This window comes from Lemur catta, chromosome 7 (genome assembly GCF_020740605.2).
Source record: "Lemur catta isolate mLemCat1 chromosome 7, mLemCat1.pri, whole genome shotgun sequence".
Lineage (NCBI taxonomy): Eukaryota > Metazoa > Chordata > Mammalia > Primates > Lemuridae > Lemur > Lemur catta.
The window spans coordinates 40,051,330-40,077,137 of NC_059134.1; the positions used below are offsets into that span (position 1 = coordinate 40,051,330).

Genomic DNA, 25,808 nt, shown 5'->3' on the forward strand with positions numbered 1-25,808 from the left:
ACACTTGCTATTGTGGTTTTGTTTTTTTTTTTGTTATAGTCACTATGGTGTGTGTAAAGTGCTACTTCATTGTGTGCCTTGCCTTTTTCTAGCCAGGCTTTTAAGCTTGGCATTTAGGATTCATGAGATTACTTTTTTAGCACTTTGTACAGTTTAAGTACATAACTTATTATTCACAAAATGTGCCTTATACTTTCTCAAGTTCTTTATTTTTATTTCTTTTTTATTCCTTTTTATGTGTGTGCTGGTAATTTGCCTAATCTGAGCCTTGTGTTCCTTAAAGGCCCAGGCTCAATTTCTTCTATTTTCTTCATTTTATCACATTGAGCCATCTGACATAGTTGATATTTGACCATTTGACCTATAAAAATAGCAATTTCAAGTGGTTAAACATAACACATTACTTGCCTTCCTCTAGTTATAATTATTACCATTTCCTTTGAGTTTTCTTCTCCTGGCCCTTGTTTATACCTCTCATGGCATTACTGATGTGCTTACGTGGTATAGTGTCTCTTACTGGGCAGAAATCTCAAGTGCAGAGGCTCTTCCATAACTCAATGTTTTGTATATAAAAAGGGCTCAGTAATTGTTAAAATTTATATGCACTAGATAATGAATCAATATAAACATACCTATAACTGAATACAAATGCAGAGATTCTTGAAATGACTAGATTCATTGGAAGGAACCAGTAAGAATAATTTAGGACCTTTTTTGTGGAAAATGAACCTTCAACAGAGATTTTAGGTGGCAAAAGCCATAGTTGGTCAGAAGGGAAGAGCATTTGGAGACTAAATTAAAAGACATTCAAAGCAGAAAGTAAGAGGAGTCTGATTCTCAGGGACAGGTTTGCCTAGCTGGAGTGAAATGTAAGCTTGCACTAGAATTAGGTATCGTGGATCATTGGAGGAGATCCTTGACACTCTGAAAGCTGTGATTATGAGATTAATTTGATTCAGAGGCCATCGGGTGCTAGTGCAAGCACCGTCATCATAGTGAATACAAGTGCAAAGGAATTGTTGGAGCGATCCTTGAAAAAAGTTATTCTTGTAGATTTGATTATTACAGATTATTAAAGATTATATATTAATAATCTATTAAAAAGAGCTGACATTGCTGTGCCTGAGTGAATGTAGGTGTGAGCTGATTTTGGCTATACTCTGCCAAGGCTTACTGAGCTAGAGAAAGAAGATGTGAAAATGGGAGAGAAAAGTTATATTTAGTGCGAAGAAAGGAAGAGAGGATGAAAGGAAGATATAAACTGTTTCTTTACAGAAATTATCTTGTGCGAATGGAGTGTCTGTCAAGTTGGAGTAAACAGTTTTGGGACATATAGCTCTGTAGAAAACTAATAGGAAAAATGAACATTCAATTTCTACTCATTTTTTTCAGAGAAAGGTAGGCAATGAGGAGTCACTGAAGATTTAAGCAGGAGAGTGATATCAGATCTGTGTTTTTGAAAGATCACTTTGGTATTGGTTTGGGATGATATATTGGATGAGTAGGAGAAAGGAGACAATTGCAGTAGTCCAGGGAAGTGGTGTTAAGACAGTAAAAAGAGAGTCTGGTGTAGTGGCTCGTGCTTGTATTCCCAGCACTTTGAGAGGCTAAGGCAGGAGGATCACTTGAGGGTCAGGAGTTTGAGTCCACCCTGAGCAGCATGGCGAGACTCTGTCTATACCAAAGGAAAAAAAAATTAGCCAGGCATGGTGGTGCACATAGTCCCAGCTACTTGGGAGACTAAGGGAGAAGGATCACTTGAGCCCAGTTGAGCACAGGAGTTAGAGGTTCCAGTAAGCTCTGATCGTACCACTGCACTCCAGCATGGAGGACAGAGCTAGATCTTGTCTCAAAAAAAAAAAAAAGAAAGAAAGAAAGAAAAGAAAATTAGGGTGGAGAAGGGGATACAGGGCTTTCAGGACTTTGGATTGATCGGATGTGATAGGTTTGAGGAACAGATGGTTATGGTTTAAACCAATCACTTGGAAATGGGAGTGTCACTGAGCACCATGCTGGGCCTAGCTGATGTTTCTAACTATAAGTGTAAGTGGCCCCAATTTGAAAATTTCCTTCACTAGTAGCCAAGCTTTAGTAATGGAGAAAGTAGATGGTTGTATTGATCCATATTTAGGAATTAGCAAGGTAGTTGTGGCTAATGGATAAGGATATAAGGACACTGAGACTTAGGAAGGCAAGAAAATTGGGCAAGGGAGAACAGTGAATCGTGAAGGGCAATGAAAAATGGAGAGGTTATCTCCACTAGGTTGAAGATTGGGTGAAGGAAAAGTTAAGGAAGATGAGATATTGTGGAAAAGGTAAGCACCTGATTAGAGATTAATTTCCTTGAGTTTAAGATTATAGAGCAGAGTAATTCCCAGAAATGATAAAGTCCAGGGTGTGACTACAGATGCACATTGCCTAAATGGGAATGTGGATGAAAGATGTAGGAATTGAGAGATTTTGAGCTATGTTGTTGACAGTTTATTGTCATGGACAGTAAAATTCCCATGATGATGGCAGTTTTGTCGTAGAAAGAAATGTTGGAGAAGAAAGTGAGCCAGATGACAAAACCCTTAGTGAGTAAGGAGGAGTGATTAAAAGGTGGGGAGATGATAGAAACATGGAGGTTGTATACTGAAGAGCCTCTCAGAGGACGAAGGCTTTTATATACGAAGGTGGAAAAGTAACACTAGTGTAAAAAGCATGACAGTTGACCTGGGGAAATGCTCATTTCATCTTTGGGCTTTATTAGATGTGGGTAAAGAAAAGAGTCTACTCTGTTAAAGGCTGCAGTGAACTGCATTCCTGGGAGGGATGTCAGTTGAGGCAGAGAGGTAGACGGGAGAATCCTGTTGAAGATGTTGGGGAGTGAGTAGTGGTGACTATTCATTGTGGAATAAATATATCAGTATAAAGCTTAGGAAGAGAGTTAGTAGTTGAAGGAAGACTTGAACAGAGAAGGTGCATGGAGGAAAAACAGTAATATGGTAATGAACATATGTAACAGAGAGTTGATTAGAAGGTCTGGCATTTTGAGGAGAAACTTAGGTTGGCAGGTATAACAGGAATATTTCAGTTGACTGTAGGGAAATTTGTGGGCCTAGGAAATCTGAGGACCAAAGTGGTATTGGTTACTTAATGAAGTTAATAGACTGCAGTCTTTGCTTCAAGTTCAAATGCCTTGTCAATTATAAGATTCTTATTCTCTAGCAGTTTATAGTTTACAAAGGAGGTGACCATGTAACTAAAGTTTTCTTCTCTAAGTGTACAGTGTTAAGTGCAGTTATAGACAAAGTCTGTGGAAGTGTAGAAGACTGAGTGTTTAGCTCCAGCTGCAAGACCTGAGGAAGACTTCTTAGAGAAGCTAGTTTTTTAACTGGATCTGAAAGGGTAGGTAGGATGTTAATAAATATATTGGGGTAAAGGAACATTCTATTTTGGAACAGCATGAAGCAAGGGCATGAATTTCGGGAAATACAGAGCTTGTTTGTAGAACAGTTTATAAAAGGTAAACAGAGAGAGCTTGACTTCAAGATGAGCAAGGGAGAAATGGAAAAAAAGCAGTGGAAATTAGTGTGTTGTACCAGTAGTCATGGTGATCAGAAGCACGCACAGAGCCAGTATGACAGAAGAAAAAAACAACTACGAAAAATAGGGCTCTGCATTACAGCATGCCTGTGGCTACCTTCAGTCTGAGTAGCTGCTACTCAGACTTCATGTTTATACCAGGAGAATTTTCACCAGTTCTTCTGGTCTCTCTGTGTGTATGTTTTCTGCCATAATCACAAGACCAGTACTATGATATATCCCTACTCCTGTACCCCCTCCAGCTCCTCATTGTTTGCTTGGAGTTTAAAACCTTTTGTAGACTGGTTGTTTTGAAATATACATTATTGCTTATTCAAATATAACATTATAGATCATAATATCTACCCATGTTTATGTGTGTCTGAAAAGAGAAGTCAATAATTAAAGGCAATTTTACCACACTTTTGCTTGAAAAACTGATTCCTCAAATCTGAGACTGCAAAGTATTAGTTGCAGTATCTGGATTTGTTATTTTATTTCTCTTACATTTATTTACTTTATACTTTGGTTCTAAAGAGCCATTTGGTTTCTTGGTGCTACATGCTACAATAGTCTTTCTGTCAATATTATTTTTCTAGATAATAAAGTACCTATAATTTCAAATCATGTTTTATTGCCTTTAAGAGTTTGTTCTCCCAGAAGGTAATAGACGTATAAAGTAGCACTATACATTTGAACTTTCTCCAAATACACTTTATAAAGTGTTGATTGCTTATATCAGTTAGAATTGTGTTTGTATAGAATAGAAAACTCTATTATGGTAATTTTAATAATTGAAGTTTATTTATTTAATTTTCATTTATATAGTATTTATTTTATTTTTATTTTGAGATGGGGTCTCACTATATTGCCCAGGCTGATCTCAAACTCCTGGGCTCAATGCCCCCACTGCAGCTTCCTGAGCAGCTGGAACTACAGGCATATGTCACCTGGCCCAGTCATTTATTTTACATAACAGGAATCCCACGGTTAAAGAGTTGTTGGTCCAGTGATGCTTTAAGGACATATGCTCATCCTGTTTGGCTCCCTGTCCTTGGCAGCCAAGCGTGTTGCTCATATTTTAAGATGGCTACTGTATTTCCAACCTTTCCATTCTTATTTCAGGCAAGAGAAAGTAAGATAGGATAAAGACTGCCCTGCTGTTTCTGCTCCTCTTTATAAAGAAAATAAATGGTTTCTATAACCATTAGCAGACTTCCCACTAAATCTCATTGAATAAATTGTGTCATGTGTCCCTCCTAGCCACAAGAAAAACAAAAGCAAGCCTGTCATCTTGGGCTGGGCACATACTGCCCTGGTCAAAGTCAGGGACAAAAAGGAAATCTGTTTGGAGCAGGTAGCTGATAATGTCTGTCAAACTAGTGTGCTAAAGTTTATTTTATCTGTTATTTTAATGCAGATGGCATTTCATCAGTCAGAAGTTAGCTACCAAAAAAGAAAAGCATTATCAGCCTATCTGTTTTTCTTTCTTTACATTATAAAACTAGATAGTACAATTTCTTATGACTGTTCTTTTGTATAATATTATAGGTTGTTGGATATAAACAAATAACCATATATACTTTGAAATAGTAAATAAAAGGGGTGTTTGCATTTGAAAAAAATACTGTGATGTATTCTCGCTGGAATACCATTTTTCATCCATTGAAGTTAAGTGACAATTTCTTTTTTTGGGAAGTGATTTTTACATTGTATAAATAATTTGGTTATTGTTATAGATAGGTTTATAATCATTTACAATGGATGAGTTTATTTTAAAACTAAAATGTGGTTCTTAAATATTATCACAACCCAACATGAAGTATTTCATCAAAATCTGATGAAAAAATTTTGACTTTTGGTGTAGGGGAGGCTTAATATGTTGGGTATGGAGCTATAGAAAAATATATTTTTGAAATCTGAACTTTAAGATTTAATTCAAAGTGTTTGAGGTTTTTCCACCATTGATTTTCTTACCTTAAATAATTTTAATTTTCTTTTACTGATAAAAGGAAATGCTATCAATCATTCACTTTGTGGCATATTGTCAGTATGTTTTTTAATTTAACAAACATAATACATGTTAAAAGTATACACAGACACTAAAGTAGGTTAACAGTATACACAGACACTGAAGAAGGTTTTGTGGAAAATAAAAAAAGAAATAAAGGCAATTCCTGCTCTTGGGTCACTTAAAATTTAGTGAGACAGAACATACATATTTGGAATCAATAAGCAATAGAAGACAGTATGTGATCAAGTATTGAAAGTTTTATAGAACTTTAAGAAAATAAAAGTAACTGTAGAGTGTGATAACTTGGTATAATGGAAGAAGTAGATATTTAAGTCAGGCTTAAACATCTTGTTAGTCAGGCTTGTTAAAGTATAGAATTTGATATGGTAGGAAGATACAAGTTACCGTGACCGGCCTGTCTTTCCAGCGTCATCTATTGCACTTATGCACATCGAGCCATGTTGGATTATTTGTAGTTTCTCAAGTGTTCTGTGTGTTTTGATACTTCATACCTTTGCAGTGCATTTTGTTTTTGGAATTTGCTTACCTGTTTGTCAGCTTGATGATTTCCTATCTTCAAGACTCAAATATCATCTTCTCTGTGAAGTCTTCCCTGAACTTCCTGGCTAGAGTTAACTGCTTCCTTTCCTTTTCTCCCAAAGCTGTATGTGTTTATGTGTTGTCTGTGAATATGAGTGTATGTGTAGAGTCACTATCACATCGTACCATATATTTACTTGTCCATCTTTGCCGCAACCTCATGAGCTTCATGAACATAAGGACTACATTATATTTATCTCCCAGTGCCTGATATAGTTGTTTTGTACATTGGACCATTCAATGAATGTCCTTTGGATGAATGAATGGATGGATGGATGAAAATAAGGAATTAGCCTGGAGTGTTTTTGTGAGTTTTGGGAAAGTCTGTACAGAGGAAACATGGGTGGTAAGAACACTTGATCCCCTCCCCCCCCAATGCAGGAATAAAGAATTTGTAATATCAGTATTTAGAGATAAGATTAAATAGGCAAAGTAGGTAGCATGACTTGGCAATCGAAGTTTTAATAAATAATGGAGTTATATTAAATAAAATGTCTGAAATTTGTCTTTAAAGCCCCCATTTTTCAAACATACTGTACTTTTATATTTTGTAGTGCCTCCACTTCTCATTCAGAGAATTCAGTGCATACAAAATCAGCTTCTGTTGTATCATCAGATTCCATTTCAACTTCTGCAGACAACTTTTCTCCTGATTTGAGGGTATGTATACTATTTTAAAACTTTGATGAAGTACTTTCTGTTAGGTATTTGTGGCCAACACTATGATATAAGCTTTAATTAAGCAGATATTGATGGAGTGTTTTCATAGACTTCAGTCTGTAAAATAGAACAGGCCAGCACATTTGGAATACTTATTTGTAAAAGAAAAATGTGTAATTTATCTCTAAGGTTGATAACTTATGTTCTTTGCCAAAAGATAATGAATTTCTTTATGATATGAAAGATTTTCATGGTTACTCCCATAATAATGGCTAATAATAGCTAACATTTATTGAGTACTCACTAAGTGCCAAGCATTGTTCAGAATGCTGTATATGTATTATTTCTTGTAAAACTCCACCAATTCTGTCACCATTCTACAGATGATAACAACTCATAGAGACTAAGCAATGTGCCAAGGTCTCATAGCTACTAAATTCTATTGCCAGTGTTCCAGCCCATGCAGTCCAGTTCAGGAGCTAAGTCACGTAAACACTGTGTGGTAGTTCCTACACATCTCATTATAGTTTGTAAGTATTTCTCCATTTATTAAGGGTCTTGTTTCTATGAAATTAACCACATTACCGATATCCTGTAGCACTTTATACATTTCTGGATTCATCTGCTTTTCTACAACCCCTTGCCTATAAACAGTGGAGAAAAGGAATTTCATGTGTGGTGGTAACCCTTTAACCTTACTTCATAATCTTTTTTTTTTAAATAATAGACATTTATTTCTTAGAGTTCTGGAAGCTGGAAAATCCAAGATCAAGGCACTGGCAGATCCAGTGTTTGGTGAGGGTTTGTCTTCTTGTAACATATTCACATGTAGAGAGCACTTCAGATCTTTTTTCCTATTAAATGGCTGCTTTCTTAGTGGTTACACTTACACAATTTTAACTCAAACATTGTTTTCATGATTGAAGGCATTTGCTGTTAAGCATATATTGAGGATAAATGTATATTTTTCATCCATTTTATTTTCAAAACAGAATTCCACAAATATAAAAAGACAGATTGGAAACATCCATGAGGACTTTTGTATATTTGCATTACGTTTTGTGAAGTTTCATAAAATATTAGATTGGGTATAACATGATTTAAAACATCAGTAAAAATTATAAAGGCTTATTTTTATAATCTGGATATATGTTGTGCTAATCTTGAAGGCTTCATGATATCATTAGCTGTCATCTTGAATCATAACATCTATTTAAGGCAGCGTTCATTGTTAACAATAACGGTTACAAATCTGTTGTTGCTTCTCCTTAACTTGTTACTCTTTAAAAAATATATAGGTATCTAAGTTTTGCTTATTCATTATGTTAATAAAAATCCACTGAGGGCGTATAGACTTCTTGATAATTTTAAAATGTTTTGGACTACTTCTGGTTAGATCTTATTAGTTAAAAACATCATTTCTAGCCACATATTGTGACTGATAAAGAACTCATATTAGGAATGAAGAAATGTCACTTTTGCTACTTGCCTATACCTGCTTTATTAATGTTATATTCTACCTGTTGTTTCTTGTCTGGGATGTTTTAAACCATTTGCGTATTCTTGTGAAGGTTTAATTAAATTACTTAACTAGACATACGTGTGAACTGTAGTACATTACAGGATGCTGAAATTGGATAGGTGAAGGAGGCCACTCTACTGTCAACCTCCCTGCATGTAAAACCCCTTTATTTCCTCAGGACACCGTAAATAATGAGTGAGTGGCTTACATTTGGACAAACTGAGAGCCATAATGTTATTCTGTATATAAAATATTATAATTAAAATTTTATTAGATGAACTTTTTATTTTAGAACAATTTAAGATTTACAGAAGAATTACAAAGATAGTATAGGTTTATCATATGTTCACATCTAGTTTCTCCTACTATTAACATCTTACATTAATATGGTACATTTGTTTCACGTAATGAATCAGTATTGCTACATCATTATTAACTAAAGTCCATACTTTATTCAGATAGCCTTAGTTTTTACCTATGTCCTTTTAGTTCCAGGATCCCACCCAAGATACCACATTACATTTAGTAATGTTGCCTTAGGTTCCTTTTGGCTGTGAGGGTTTCTCAGACTTTTCTTGTTTTTGATGACTCTGTCAGTTTTCAAGAGTACTGGTTAGCTATTTTATGAATGTCTGTTGTTTTACTCATTATTCACTTGGGGTTATGTATTTTGGGGAGTTAAGATCACAGAGGTAAAGTGCCATTTCATCACATTATATCAAGGGTACATACTGTTAACACGATTTATTACGGTTGATGTTCACCTTGATCACATGGCTGAGGTAGTGTTAGGTTTTTTTTCCCTGTCAATACTCTTTTCCACACTTCTCCCTACATCGTATTCTTTAGAAAAAAGTTGCTATTTACAGCCCACACTTAAGGAGTGGGCAGTTATTCTCTGCCTCCTTAAAGTTGGAATATCTAATACATTTTTTGGAATTCTGCACGGAAGAGATTTGTTTCTTTGCCCCCATTTCTTGATTAATTTAATTATTTATTTCATTATGGGTTCTTGGATATATATTTTATACTTTTCATTACAATCCAGAACTACTTTATTGCTCATATTATTCCAACTCCAAATTGAGTTCTTTTAGTCAGCTCTTGTGTCCCTTTGACATAATCCTATCATCATAGTAGTTTTTTGAGTACTTCCTTACTTTCTGACACTACAAGATGCTTCAGGTTCCTCATGTATATTTCCTGCCTCAGTTCTAGAATCATCATCCATTTTACCAAGGAGCCCTGGTTCCTTTTTGCTTCTGGTAAAAGATCATCTTCTAAGCTTGCAGCCTTCTGCAATCCAGCCACAATTTGTCTTGTTCCACCCCTCACCTCAGGGACAGTAGAGATCAAGCAAACCCTGGGAGCTACAGGGTCCCTCCTAAAGCTTGGGGCATTTGTATGCCCCACCTGGGGAACCACAGCTTACCACAGGCACAAAAGACCATCTCAGCATCTGGCTCTTCCTCGTAAACATCAGTCAGTGATGGGAAACAACCCCATAGCTAAGCATAGGCACCTTCCAACTCAAGCAAACAGGGAGCAGCTGACTCGTACTCACAAGTACCATCCACCGTCACCGAGATTAAGCTGGGGGACCTAACTCAACTACACACTGTTGGGAAGAGGGGAAGACAGCAGATCAGAGGTAACCTGACAGGTACACCAGACCTGCTAGAACACCCCATAGGCAGCTCAGGATGAGCACTCCTCTCCCTGGCATGCTCAGGGGTTGATCTTTGGGGACCTGGAGACAAGCCCATAAGCTGGGCCTAGCACCCCCAGGTCTTGACTGAGAGGCCAGATGAGAAGGAATCAGTGAAAGAACTCCGGAAACATGAAAAATCAGAGTGAAATGACACCCCCAAAGAAAACAGTTTCTTATGAGTGGATACCAATCAAAACAGAAAGATTAAAATAACATCTGAAAAATTTCAAATAGGATTATAAGGTAGCGCAATGAAATACAATAAAAAATAGAAACCCAACCTCCGACCACAAAAACAATGTAGGAAATGAATGAAAAATTTACAAAGGAAGTTCAATTATTAAAAAAAAAATGAAACAGAACTTCTGGTAATGAAAAATTCATTCAAGGGAATACAAAACATAGTGGAAAGCTGTAAGAATAGGCTAGATCAGACAGAAGGAAGCATATCAGAGCTTGAAGACAACACCTATGAGTTAGACAAGTCAATCAAAGACAAAGAATTCAGAAATAACAGGAACAAACAAAACCTACAAGAAATATGGGATTATGTAAAGAGGCCTAACACAAGAATCATAGGCATCCGTGAGAGCCAAGAAGAAAATACACAAGGGTGGGAAAACATATTTGAGGGAATAATTGAGGAAAATTTCCCTGGCCTTGCTAGAAATCTAGATATCCAGGTATAAGAAGCTCAAAGGACCCTTGTGAGATTCATCATGAAGAGGCACTCACCATGACACATAGTCATCAGACTGGCCAAAGTAAACATGAAAGAGGGACTCCTACAAGCCAGTAAGGTGAAAGCAACAGGTAACTTACAAAGGAAAACTCATCACACTAACTGCAGACATCTCAACTGAGACTTTACAAGCCAGAAGGGACTAGGGCCCCATTCTCAGTTTTCTCAACAGAATAACGGCCAGCCTAGAATTTTGTATCCTGCAAAACTAAGTTTCTGATATGAGGGAGAAATAAAGACTTTCTCAGACAAGTAAACACTGAGGGAATTTGTCAAGACCGGACCTGCCCTGCAGGAAGTACTCAGATCTGCATTATACATCGATCAGCACAATAGAAATCCACCAGTGTAAAATCACCCAAAACCTAAAGCTCAGAGCCCATATAAAATAATGGTTCAAGTGGTAAAACAAAGCAGTAAAGTTCTACTCAACAGGATGAACAGAAACCCATTACAATTATCAATTCTTTTAATAAATGTGAATGGCTTGAACTTCCCACTCAAGAGACATAGGCTGGCTGGATGAATAAAAAAATATAAGCCCAGTACAAACCCACAGCTAATATCATGCTGAATGGGGAAAAATTGAAAGTATTCCTCCTCAGAACTGGAACCAGACAAGGTTGCCAACTGTTACCACTTCTGTTCAACATTGTGTTGGAAGGCCTACTTAGAGCAATCAGGCAAGAGAAGGAAACCAAGGGTATCCAAACGGGGAAAGAAGAGGTCAAACTATCACTTTTCACTGATGATAAGATCTTATATCTAGAAAACCCCAAAGATACAGCCAAGAGACTCTTGAAATTGACAAATAAATTCAGCAAAGTCTCAGTTTACAAAATCAATGTACACAAATCAGTAGCATTGCTGTATACCAACAATAGCCAAGTGGAGAATCAAATCAGACATGTAATACCATTCACAAAAGCAGCAAACAAAATAAAATACCTAGGAATATATTTAACCAAGGATGTGAACAGGGAGAACCATGAAACACTGAGGAAGGAAATTGCAGAAGATGTAAACAAATGGAAAAACATATCATATCATGCTCATTGATTAGCAGAATAAACATTGTTAAAATGTCTATACTATCCAAAGTAATTTACAGATTTAGTGCAATCCCCATTAAAATACCGATGTTAGTTTTTACAGATCTAGAAAAAATAACTCTACACTTCATATGGAACCAGAAAAGAGCCTGAATAGCCAAAGCAACCTTAAGCAAAAAGAACAAATCAGGAGGCATCACTTTACCAGACTTCAAGCTGTATTACATACAAGGCTGTAGTAACCAAAACAGCATGGTGCTGGCACAAGAGCAGAGACCTAGATCAATGGATCATAATAGAGAACCCAGATATAAAACCATCATCATATTGCCATCTGATCTTTGACAAAGCAGACAAAAACATACACTGGGGAAAAGAATCCCTATTCAATAAATGGTGCTGGGAAAATTGGATAGCCACATGTACAAGACTGAAACAGAATCTGCATCTCTTACCACTCACAAAAATTAATTCATGGTGGATAACAGACTTAAACCTAAGGCATGAAACTATAAGAGTTCTAGAAGAAGAGGTTGGAAAAACTCTTATAGATATTGGCCTAGGCAAAGAATTTATGAGGAAGACATCAAAGGCAATCACAGCAGCAATAAAAATAAATAAATGGGACCTGATTAAATCAAAAGGCTTCTGCACAGCAAGGAAACAATCAATAGAGTGAATAGACAGCCTACAGAATGGGAGAAAATATTTGCTTGCTATATATCGGATAAAAGGCTAATAACAAGAATCTACAAAGAACTCAAGCAAATCAGCAAGAAAACATTAAATAACCCCATTAAAAAGTGGGCAAAGACATGAACAGAAGCTTTTCAAAAGAAGAAAGACTAATGGCCAAGAAACATATGACAAAATGTTCAACATCTCTAATCAGGGAAATGCAAATCAAAATCACAATGAGATATCACCTAACTCCAGTAAGAATGCCTTTTATCAAAAAGACCCAAAACAACAGGTGCTGGCATGGATGCTGAGAGAAAAGCACTTATACACTGTCGGTAGGACTGCATATTGGTTCAACCTCTATGGAAAGTAGTATGGAGACACTTAAAGAACTAAAAGTAGACCTACCATTTGATCCAGCAATCTCACTACTGAGTATTTACCCAAAGGAAAAAAAGACATTTTATGAAAAAGACATTTACACTCGAATGTTTATAGCAGCAGAATTCACAATCACAAACATGTGGAAATAACCCAAGTGCTCATCAATACATGAACGGATTAATAAAATGTGGGTATATATATACCATGGAATACTACTTAGCCATAAAAAATGGTGAACTAGTACCTTTTGTAACGACCTGGATGTAACTGGAGACCATCCTTTTCAGTGAAGTATGGCAAGAATGGAAAAACAAACACCACATGCATGCACCACTAAATTGGAACTAACAGATCAACACTCATGTACACATGTGGTAGTAAAATTCAGTGGAAATCAAGCAGGTGTTATGTGGGAGGAGGGGATGGGTAAATTCACACCTAACGGATACAATGCACACTGTCTGGGTGATAGACACACTTGTAACTTTGACTCAAACTGTACAAAAGCAATTCATGTAACTAAAACGTTTGTATCCCTGTAATATTCTGAAATAGAAAAAATTTTTAGAAAAAGATCATCCTCTAAGTATCATAGGAGATAACATTATGGGTAGGGTGATCATACATGCAAGTTTGTGCCTTGCTAATTCAGCATCTTTCACAACTTAGCAGGACTCTCAGGGAATTTTATTAGATGAATGAACAGAGAGCTGCTAAGTTAAGGAGAAGATGGTTTTAGGCAATAAAGGTTTACTATCCTTTCCATAGTATAGTGCCTAAAGGTGCAGAGAAAAAAGGGAAACTAATATGTTAAGCTACTTGTTACTCTATTTCCTTAATTATAAAGATATCTTTAATTGTTAAGTATATAGTTACTTGATTTATAGTCTTATTTTCAATTTTTGGAGGGAGATGGATGAGTAACATTATATTAAAAATGCAGCTTGATTTCAAATATATGTGTGCCTTTTTTGGTGGAGGAAGGTGGGGTGGGAGAAGACATGTGCTCCTAATAATTGAAAAGTATCTAGCCTTCTATTATGGTATTTTTACATGCTTCATCTCTTTTAGCTTACCCAACAATCTTGTGAGACAGTTACTATTATTCCCATTTGACAAATGAGAAATCTAATAGAAGGGGTGAGTTAAATCATGTTTTTAACAGCACACAGCTAGATGTTGCCCTTATTTTGTCTCAGGTCAGTCATACTCCTGTATAGCATGTTACTAAGAGACATAGTAGACATAGCCTCCCATAATTTTGCTGCTAAGGTTTTTCAAATGCTAAGTGAGATTTCTTAATAAGGAATATCTTTCATACATTTTAGGGGGGTGGAAATAGTGGGTTTCAATCTTACTTTTTTAATGATTGAGAAATGCTTTTCTAAATAATCAGAAAAAGAGGATTTTTGTAATAAAATTTGATTTCCTCTCAACTTTGTTAATTGATGATGTTTTGCTTTTACTGTGTATACCTTTAGCAATCATAAAATGATAGTGTTAGTTAATTATAGGTGAAACTAACTGCAGACAGCTGTGTGTTGCTTTTTACTGACCATGGTTTGGCTCTCTGTGCGTTGAGGGGTTTGGTACAGTATTTTTGAAAATCATCATTCACAGATGATTTGAAGTTGGTTCCAGTTCTCCACGTAGCCTCATTGCTTTTCCCTGCCTTGAGTCTTCACATTTTATAAGCTCCTTTAGTAACTGCTTTTAAATAGAAGTGTGGAGAACATAATGCATTGAAAGGCTAATACAATTTCATTAAAAATATTGTGTAGGTTTTCTGCTATAGGTACTGTAAAATGGCACTTTCCTTAAAGGATAGTATCTTAGTAGATTAATAGTTAAATGTGAAAGCCTTTTCTATTAAGGATTTTGTATTCAAACAAGATTTGTTGCCTCTGCATCAATAAAGCAGAATGGAAAATCGATTGGGGGATGGAACTAGTTTTGATATCTTGAACTTTTGTTTATTCAAGTGGACTTTTTTGCCTTGCTAGCTTTGTTTGTTATGGAAAAAGTCCTATACAGATAATCCAGTAGATGTGTTTCTGAAAAATTTAGCACAAATCCAAGCTTTTTAAATTGAATTGTGCTTTTCTTAGTTACATAATTTTAGAGTGTTTTCACTTTGCTTCATTTGTTCTTCGCTTGGCAGTAAAACTTATGTGATTTCATTTTAAAACTTAAAAAGTAGAATTCTTTTATATAGAATTTTTAATAATGCAGTTAAAAATAATTTATTTGCAATCTTTTTTCTTTTCTTTTTTTTTTTTAAATAGATGGTCTTGCTCTGTTGTTCAGGCTGGAGTGCAGTGGCTCGATGGTAGCTCACTGTAACCTCAAACTGCTGGCCTCAAGCGATCCTCCTGCCTCAGTCTCCCAAATTGGTGGGATTACAGGCATGAGCCACAATGCGTGGCCTATTTGCAAGTTTTACAATTAGTCTTTCTTTAAGTAGAACATATTTCTGATGTTTGCCACTTAGTGGAACTAAGAACCTAGGGAACTTATGTCTGGTGGTTTTTATTTGCTCACTGCAGAATAAATCCCATTAAATATAGGATTTTAAAATTTAAATGCCCAACTCTACTTATTTATAAGTTGCAATTTATATAACTTTGGGCTTTAATTAGAATATGTGCCATAAATGGTAGTGATTGAAAGATAAAAGTCAAGCTATGTAGTATGTCGTTTCTTTGTGAAGCCTGTGATATTGCACTTACATCAATATTTGTCTACAATTCAGAATTAAATATTAAAATAGAATTGTATTTTCTCCTTTATGTCTTTATTTTAGATATTTTATGTACAAATATGAGATAAAGGGTATAATATTTTGGATTTTGTTCTTAATACTTTGCCTTGTCTTGAAATATTTGATAGGCTTAATTAAATCAGGCAAATCTCTTCAGGATTTCTGTTATGTTATGCATATTTCTTTATGAACAAAAGGCCAGAGATAATCAGGTTATTTCTTATCTGGATGGTGTCCATGAATATGATATTGACATGTACTAAAAATATGCAGATTTATTCAGAATGAGTTAAATCTCATGGAGCATATATCAAATAGACAATGAACAGTGCCTATCACACATGACCAGAGAAGAAATGATTGAAGTTAGCACTTATTTATGATTAACACCACCACCTCCCTTACCAGCATCAACTCGTAAGAAGCTAGAAATTGTAAAAAAACAACTTTAGCCAGATAAAGAACATCCATCAAAACAACACAGTTGTTGAAACCTCATACTTAATGGTGAAATGTTACAAGCATTTCCTTTAAACTTAGAAACATGATGATGATTGCTATCATCACTTTTATTTAACATTATTCTGGAAGTGTTAGCCAGTAAAACAAGAAAGGAAAAAAGAACAAATGACATAATAATGAAAGTAAGAAACAAAAATTTTATTACAGATGATTGTCTATATGGAAAATCTAAGAAAATCTACATGCAAACTACCAGAACTAATTAGATATATAGCTCAGCACTGTTGTGGATACAAGATAACTCTAAAAAAAGAAATCATGCTACTGTACCTTAGCAAAAATGTTTAGAAAATGTGATTTTAAAAAGATCCCAATTACAAAAGCAACAAAAGTACATTACTAAGGAATAAGTCTAATAAAAATATATATAAGAACCTTATGGAGAAAGTTACCAAACTTTATTACAGAGCCTAAAAGAATACCTAAATAAATGGATGAATAGGCACAATAGCCTGGAGATGAAAATATTTTTAAATCTACCTGTTACTTGAATATAATCTAAAACAAAATTAATATCTACCCAGAGGAAATGAGTGGAAAAAGAAAAATAAAGAAAGTTTAAAAAAATTCAAAAGTTTTTTCGCAAAATTTTAGGTGATCCTAAAATGTATATGCAAGGGTAAAAGATCAAGATTACCTTCAGGAAAAATGAAGTGGGGGGGGATTTACCCAATCAGATATAAAGCTAAAGTAATTAAAACAAGAATCAGTCAAATTCAGGATTTGACTTGTGTTTGTAGGAACTCTGTATGTTACAGAGGTGGTATGACAAATCAGTGGGGGAAAGAATGAACTATTTGGTAATCAATGCTAAATTAGCCGTAAAAAAAAGGAGTTGGGTTCCTACCTCATACATATGCAAAAATTGAATTTATTAGATTAAAAACCTAAAATGGAAAATCAAAACTTTAAAATTTCTTAGAAGAAAATGTATGAAAATATCTTTATGATATTATGATATCAGGAAGAATATTTTAAACAAGACCTAAAAGTATTAATCATTAAAGAAAAGATTATTATTTTTATTGTGCTAAAATTTATCAACTAAGACAAAAGACTCTGTATGCAAAGACTGAAAAGAGAAATCACATTTTGGAAAGTAGACTTACAAAGATTACATGTAATTGATAAAGGGTTTGTATTCAAAATATGTAAAGAACATCTCCAAGTTAATAACTCTTGAAATTGAGTGTCCTGGTGAAAAAGCATCCAGTAAGACATGGTCTCTACTTGCATGAAGCTTAGAGTCACGTAGTGGGAAAGGAGATAAGCAAATCAGTGACAATTGTGATGAAAACATAGCTAGGGAACAGAGAGGGCATGACATTCTAAAGCAGTCTACAACCTAAGTTAATAGAAATTAAAAATATTTTAAAATACTTAACAAAAATGCTTGGGAATTGTTTATAAAAACAAGAATTTAAAGAAAAATAAATTTACTGGGAAAGAAAAAAAGAAAGAGTATTACCATAAGCCCCCTCAGGGTGGACATAACTGCCTTGTTCCCTGTTGTATCTTTAAAGCTCAGGATCTGGAATGTGCTATATACCCAGGAAAAGTTTGTCGACTGAATCAGTGGAAGAGAATGAGAAATACTAAGCTATTTTCCTCTTTATCAAATTGTCATCTGTCTTAAAAATGCTCATTTTCCCCTTTACTTTCCATTCTTTATGGTCTTCCAGTTCTTATGTTTGTTTGATAGGCTTGCCTTTCTGTAATTCAGATAATGCACTACGGTAAGGTTACTCTTCCTCTGACATCACTTTTATAATGTCACACCCCTGCTTAAAAATTTAAGGGGATGCATTTCTTATAGGACAAAGCACAGACTTCTATACCTTACATTCAGGGCTTGTCACTTTTAGTCCTGTCACAGCTATCACTTGCTCCCCACCTGTTCCCAAACTAACCCCAGCTCTACAGACAGGGATTCTTCTTATAGTCCTTTACACGTAGTGTGCTCATTCTCATTTCCATCCGTACTGGCTCATGCATCTGGAATGTACTTCCTTCTGCTTTTCAGTGAAATGAGTCATGATCAGCCTGTGAATTACAGAACTAGCCCCATTTTTGATCTTTGCAGCCCATTACAATCTTTTTATTCTCATAGATATTTAGATAAAAATTTAAAAAAATTAAAGAAATTATTGGAAGAAACTTTGGCAGAGAACAAGAAAGCCAGTCACTAATTCATCTCCTTTAGCAAAGAGTTACCAAAATCCACTTGGAAATGTTCAGGGTTGTTTCATTATTTCCATTCCTAATAGGGAAATGATATCAATCCAATTCTTAAAACTTCCCAGTTTACTGAAACTGTTCTCTCCAAAGTTACCATTAACTCTCCTTTACGAAATTTTGTATCTTAATAGCATTGACGGTTTTTTACTATCAAATTAATACAATCTCATAAAAATTTGTTGGAAATATAGTATAAACAGGAAATATCATAGAAACAGGATTAAGGAAAAAATAAAAATCACCAGTACTTCTCCACCTAGAAATAATTACTCTTCATATTGGGTACACAGAAATTCTTTCCCTTAGAAGTTTCCACTGAGAACTTTTACAGGTACAAGATTGGGTATCAGATTAAAAATTCCTCATCTCTGTTCACCACAAACTTAAAATGTCAGCAGTTGGCTAGGCTAGTAGGCAAGGAGGGTCATACCTCCTATCCTCTTTTGTAGGCTATAGCATGGATTATTTGGTTTGTAATTATTTTGGTGTGATTTATAAATATTTTGCAGATATTATTAACCACCTTAAGGCTTAAAAGCTCTGAATGTGTTAAAAGTTTTAGTAAAAAGAGTCAAATAATTATAATAGAAACATAAGTAGAGATTATTTAAAAATTACAAAGTATGAAAAATGATAAATGTCTAAGTATATCTATTATACTCATGATGCAACGGGAATCGTATTGTCTCTATTCAGTGATAGTGAGGAGATAAGGAAAGGTTTCCTTTCTGTGTGCCTAAAGGATATTTATTAGGTGGATCACTTATTAACATGATGCTAATGCTGGAGAAGACATTTCAGACTTCAAGCCTAAGCATAGTAAAAATGCTGTTGGTATAACTTGTTGTAGGTCACAGATGGTTCCATATAATCATCTTTATATGTATAGAAAAGGCATTTAATAAAGGGCATTTCACAAAATTCAACGTCTATTTGAGATTTTAAAAACTTTTAGTTAGAAAGGAATAGGGGGATACTTACATAAACATTGTGCTTAATATTAAAATATTAAAACCCTAGAAATAATCCCATTAAAGAATAAGACAGGGATACCTATTATCATGCCTGGGTTATTTAGTATTGTTTATAAGTACTATCTGATGAAATTAGTTAAAAGAAATACATGAGAGGCATATTATTGAAGAGAGACAAGATAAGCAGTATTTTACCTGGAAATCAAGAAAATCAAATGAAAATTATTAGAAACAAAGACTATAATCAGGTGGCTAGTTACAAAAAAGAGCTTGGATTTTTCAGATATAGAAAGAATAATTCTACGCTTTGTGTGGAACCAGAGAAGACCCTGTTTAGCAAAAGCAATTTTAAGCAACAAAAACAAAATGGGAGGTATTAATTTACCAGACTTCAAACTATACTACAAAGCTGTGATTATTAAAACTGCTTGGTATTGGCACAAGTGCAGGGACACAGACCAATGGAACAGAACAGAAAATCAAAATATAAAACCATCCTCATATAGCCATTAATCTTTGACAAAGCAGACAAAAACATACTCTGGGGAAAAGATTCCTTATTTAATAAATGGTGCTGGGAAAACTGGATAGCCACATGTAGAAGACTAAAACAGGACCCACAGCTTTCACCTCTCACAAAAAATCAAATCACGGTGGCTAACAGACTTAAATCTTAGGTGGGAAACTATTAGAATTCTAGAAGAAAATGTAAGAAAGACTCTTACAGACATTGGTCTAGGCAAAGAATTTATGAAGAAAACCCCTAAGGCAATCACAGCAACAACAAAAATAAACGAATGGGACCTGATTAAATTAAAAAGCTTCTGCACAACCAAAGAAACAGTCACGAAAATAAACAGATAACCTACAGAATGGGAAAAATTTTTCGCATACTACACATCAGATAAAGGACTGATAACAAGAATCTATTTAGAACTCAGGACAATCAGCAAGAAAAAATCAAACAACCCTATCAAAAAGTGGGCAAAGGACATGAATAGAAATTTTTCAAAAGAAAATAGAAGAATGGCTAACAAACATATGAAAAAATACTCAACATCCCTAATCATCAGGGAAATGCAAATCAAAACCACAGTGAGATATCACTTAACTCCAGTGAGAATGGCCTTTATCAAAAAGTCCCAAAACAACACATGTTAGCGTGGATGTGGAGAGACAGGAACACTCATACACTGCTGGTGGGACTGCAAACTAGTGCAACCCCTGTGGAAAGCATTATGGAGATACCTTAAACAGATTCAGGTAGAACTACCATTCGATCCAGCAATCCCATTATTGGGTGTCTACCCAGAAGAACAAAAGTCATTCTATAACAAAGACACCTGTACCTGAATGTTATAGCAGCACAATTCACAATCGCAAAGATGTGGAAACAACCCAAGTGCCCATCAATCCAAGAATGGATTAGTAAACTGTGGTATATGTATACCATGGAGTATTACTCAGCTATAAGAAATAATGGTGATACGACATCTCTTTGGTTCTCCTGGAGAGAATTGGAACCCATTATATTAAGTGAAGTATCCAAAGAATGGAAAAACAAGCATCACATGTACTCACCAGAAAATTGGTTTCCCTGATCATCACCTAAATGCACATCAGAGAAGGATACCAATTGGATATCAGACTGAGACAGGGGGTGGGGGGAGGGGATGGGTGTATGCCTACATGATGGGGAATGGTCATGCTTGAAAGTGCTGACTCGGGGAGGTGGGGTATGGGGGGAGGGGATGGAGGTATGACTGCATGGTGAGTGCCAGGTGCACTGTCTGGAGAATGGACACGCTTGAGGCTCTGACTCAGGGAGATGGGCGGGACATGGACAATGTATATAACCCGAACTTATGTACCCCCATGATGAGCTGAAATAAAAAAAAAAATATGAAAACAACCACCAAAACAAAAAAAGAAAAAACAAAAAAGAGCTTGGAATTTGTCATTCTGTTCTAATAACAAGTAAAAAGCTAAACAAGTTGAAAATTAACAACCCTTCTTAGATCTACTAAGGTTTCAGGACAAATAGCTGATTGAGAGAGACATGCAGATACATAGAATCACCACTTACTGGAGCAGAAACCCACCAGTAGAGACCTTTGCAGGAACAAGTACCAGGGTAGGAAGACTTTAAATGGTAATTGATGAATTGCTGTAGTCTCAGTGTAGAAAAGTCTGAGAGTTAAAAACTCCAGGGGTCCCAACCTTATGGGTGCCCTCCTACTTTTGTGAGTTCTACCAAATTCTCACAGTGAAGATTGACAAAAACTCCCTGCTTCCTGCAGGGAGAGAGGAAAAAGCAGCTATTCTGAAATATACCCAGAGAATTCTGTTCTTAACATGGCAGAAGAGAATATCACCATGAATTGGCCCAGTTAATGTACTGCTTTTAGAAGACCACTATTCATTTAGTGCTTATAACACCCCTGAAAGATAAATAGTATTCTTAAGCCCATTTATAAATGGGGTAATTGACTCTTACAGAAGTTAAGCAACTTTTCCAAGGTGACATATATCTCCCAACAGCAGCTGGACTTGATCAGATTTCTGATCGTACTCAGACTATGATCATGACATGATAGGATCCAGAGCAGGCAACTGATATGAAGGACCAGAGCAAAGATGTAGTTGACATCCATAAAAAGGTGATGTTAATAGTTAAAACCATGAGAAGGAAAGAGAATAAAGAAAGAGGACAGGGGAAGCAAGGAATGAAGGGTACATCCGGGTCACCCTACTTAGATGAGGAGAAAGAACAGCAAAGCACATAGAGGAGGGGCAGACAGTCAAGAAATGAACCACAAATTGTCACCAAGTTTGAAACCTGGAATCAGGTTTGACTCCTCTCTGCCCGTAATCTGCAACATTCAGGGAGCTTCGTACACATTACATTCATATATATTTCAGATCGTCCTTTACGAAACGTCATTACCCTAATATATGCCCTTTATCAACTTTTACTTGGCATTATTCAAACAGCCTCCAAACATGTCTCCTTGTTTCCATTCTACCTCCCCTAACTAATACCACCTGTTTATGCACCATAGCCTCTTCTATCCCACCACCCACTATCCCCAACAGGTGGGAAGTTATTATTCACACTGTTTTCTCATTGGAGTTTTAACTTGTCTTGAACATCTTTTCATATCCACACATGCAAATCCACTTCTTCTTTTCAGACTGCACGTATTCAGTTGTAACCATAAAAATAGTTTAAATAACTGTCCCCCCACCACTGAAAGGCATTTATATTATTTCCAGACTTTCGTCATTACAAGCTTGAAATTCATCTTGTCAGATTTTAACCATATTATTTACAGAACAAGCAAAAATTAAAATCTGAACAATATTGAGCTTTTCTGCTTAAAAATAAGGTATGTCTTTCCATTTATTTAAGTATTCATTTATGTTGCTCAGAAGAATTTTAAAGTTTCTTCATATAGCTTCTGCATATTTCTTAAGTTTATTCCTGGATGTTTTATATTTTTAATTGTTATTATAAACAGAATCTTTCCTACCCTCATATAAGTATTTTTATAAAAGAAAGCTATTAATTCAAACACAAATTTTGCCTTTTAGTGTGCCTTGTAATTTTTTGTTGGAAGTCAGACATGACGTACTAGGTAAAAAGAACTGAGGTAAATAGGCCTTTAGCGATGTGGTGACAAGGGGGTGGGAGAAGGGGAAATAGAGGAAACACTCTATGGTCCTGTGGTTCAGCCCTATGCTCCTAATCTTTTGGTGAGCCTGTTCCCCTGAGCTATAACATTCATGAGTGCTTCTCCATTTTCTGCCCAGCCCCCTTAGGTAAGACAGGATGGCTAGCAGATGCTGGAGTTTTTATTTCTGTTTCCCCATGTGGAAAACTAGAGAGGGCTGGAGTTTGACATTTCCCTTCCTTCAGGTCAATTAGGCTCTGACAAAATCCCAGTAGGTTACACTCTGGTAAAACTTCTGTAAGAGTCAATTACCCCATTTATACATGGGCTTAAGAATACTATTTATCTTTCAGGGTATTATGAGCACTAAATGAATAATGGTCTTCTAAAAGCAGTACATTAACTGGGCCAATTCATGATGATTTCACTTTGGTATGAGGCAAAATGAAGGTAATTGAGACAATATTATATCTACCTATCTTCTATTTTATTTGTTTTTGGTAGATAATCTATTATGAACCATTCTTTAATGGAAAGAACTATCCTTTATTATAAGATTTTATCCTAACTTTTTGGTTTTAAAAATCTTTCTTTTATGAAATGATATTATAGATGGTAGTTGTTATTTTAATGTTCTCAATAATAAAAAAAAAATCTGCAGCCCTGTGTCAATCTCCCAAAGTTCTGTTTGCATTTTTACTGGTGTTGAAGTTCAAAAATTTGAGAACCACTGAAGTATACTTCAGAAGAACACATCAGAAGGTGTAGGGCTAGTGTGATAAGCAATGGGCATGGAAAAGTGGGGTTACGTTAGGGGTACGGGAGTGGAGATGAAAGAGACATGATAGGAGTTGGAAATAAATTGAATCTAAGGGTTGAGAAAGCAGTAAAACATGACTACGTTGATGTGTGTAATGTGTTATTCTTTAGAGATACAGAATTTCTTGTAGAGTTTTTACAGAAAAGGGAAGGAACTTTTACTAATATTTACTGGATTTATTTATTGAAGGACATTTATTGAATTGACTGTACCTTGTCAAGAACTGTTACATACTCAACATATTATCTATGTGTTTTAGGAACAGCTTATATTTTTTAAAAATTAATAGACTTTATTCTTTTAGAGCTGTTTTAGGTTTACAGAAAACTTTACCAGAAAGTACAGAGAACTTCCACATTACTGCCTCCCTATCCCCGACACCAGTTTCCCCTATTATTTGCATCTTGATTAGTGTGGTACATTTGTTATAATTGATGAACCAATATTATACATTATTATGACTAAAGTCCAGAGTTTGCATTTGGGTTGATGCTTTGTGGTATATATTCTATGGGTTTTGATAAACCGTAACAGCATGTGTTCATTGTTACCGTATCATTTAGAATAGTTTCAGTGCCCTCAAAATCCCCTTTTCCGCACTTATTTGTCCCTTCCTCCCTCTCCCTGAACAGCTGGCAATTGCAGATCTTTTCTGTCTCCATACTTTTACCTTTTCCAGAATGTCATGTAGTTGGAATCATCCAGTATAAATAGCCTTTTCAGACTGGCTTCTTTCACCTAGCAATATGCTTTTAAGTTTTCTTCATATCTTTTCATGGCTTGATAGCTCATTTCTTTTTATCACTGAATAATATTCCTTTGTATGGATGTATCATACTTTGTTTATCCATTCACCTACTGAAGAACATTTTGTTGCTTCCAAATTTTGATAATTTTGAACAGCTTGTATTTTAAAATTAAAATCTGAAAGTTTTTCTTGATATTAGGTGTATTAGTTTCTTAGGGTTGCTGTAACAGAGTGCCACAAGTTGGGTGCCTTAAAACAACAAAAATTTATTCTCTCACAGGTATAAATGCTAGAAATCTGAAATCAAGGTGTTGGTAGGGTTGGTTCCTGCCAACCAAGAAGGCTTTGAGGGAGAATGTGTTCCATACCTCTTTCCTAGCTGTTGATGAAGGCCCAACCATCATTGGTGTTCCTTGGATTGTAGACGCATCAGTTCAGTCTCTGCTTCCATTTTAACATTGCATTTCCCCCGTGTTTTCACATAGCTGTCTTATAAGGACACCACTCATACTGAGTTAGGGGCCCACCCTACTCCAGTATGACCTCATCTTAACTAATTCTATCTTCAACAACCCTATTTCCAAATAAGGTCACATTCTGAGGTACTGGCAGTTAGGACTTCAACAAATTCTTTATTAGAGGGCACAATTTAGCCTATAGCATGAAATGATGCTTTCCAGACGGTTCTTCTTTAGATATTCATCCTTCGTTGTTGTTATTGTCGAATCATTGATGATGATGTAATCTTATCCAGTTTTTGGTAATTGTGGTTTCATCTGAAAACCAAATTGTCCTTGACTGAGTCATAAAAAGAAAGGGCTTCCCTGTGTTCGAATTTGGATGTACTTTTAAATGTGTAACCAATAAGATCTCTCCCACATGCCAGTCTGTGGATCTACCCTGTTAGGATTTTTGTTTGTGTGGTTCATTTGCCCACTTTGTGGTTTGTCAGTCAAGTTGTATAAAAAGTAAAATAAAATATAATTGATGTAAATAACTTTCTTTAGAATTATCCAGTGAAAAGTAAGTGTATTATTTTTTCTTCTGGGTTTTAGTATGTAAAGAAACTGTGGAGGCTATTTTGTAACTTCTATAGACTCATTTTTCCCTTTCAGATGATTACTATTTAGTGTTTTGC

General features: G+C 35.4%; 1 protein-coding gene across 3 annotated transcripts in view; it reads left to right on the forward strand.

Moving 5' to 3' along the window:
- Positions 1–25,808, forward strand: part of MTMR2 (myotubularin related protein 2) — a 105,584-nt gene that overhangs the window by 32,372 nt on the left and 47,404 nt on the right. For all 3 annotated transcript variants that reach the window (XM_045556893.1, XM_045556895.1, XM_045556894.1), the window contains one exon: positions 6,736–6,841. In XM_045556893.1, coding sequence (XP_045412849.1) covers positions 6,736–6,841 — 106 coding nt within the window. The remainder of the gene's footprint in view (positions 1–6,735; positions 6,842–25,808) is intronic.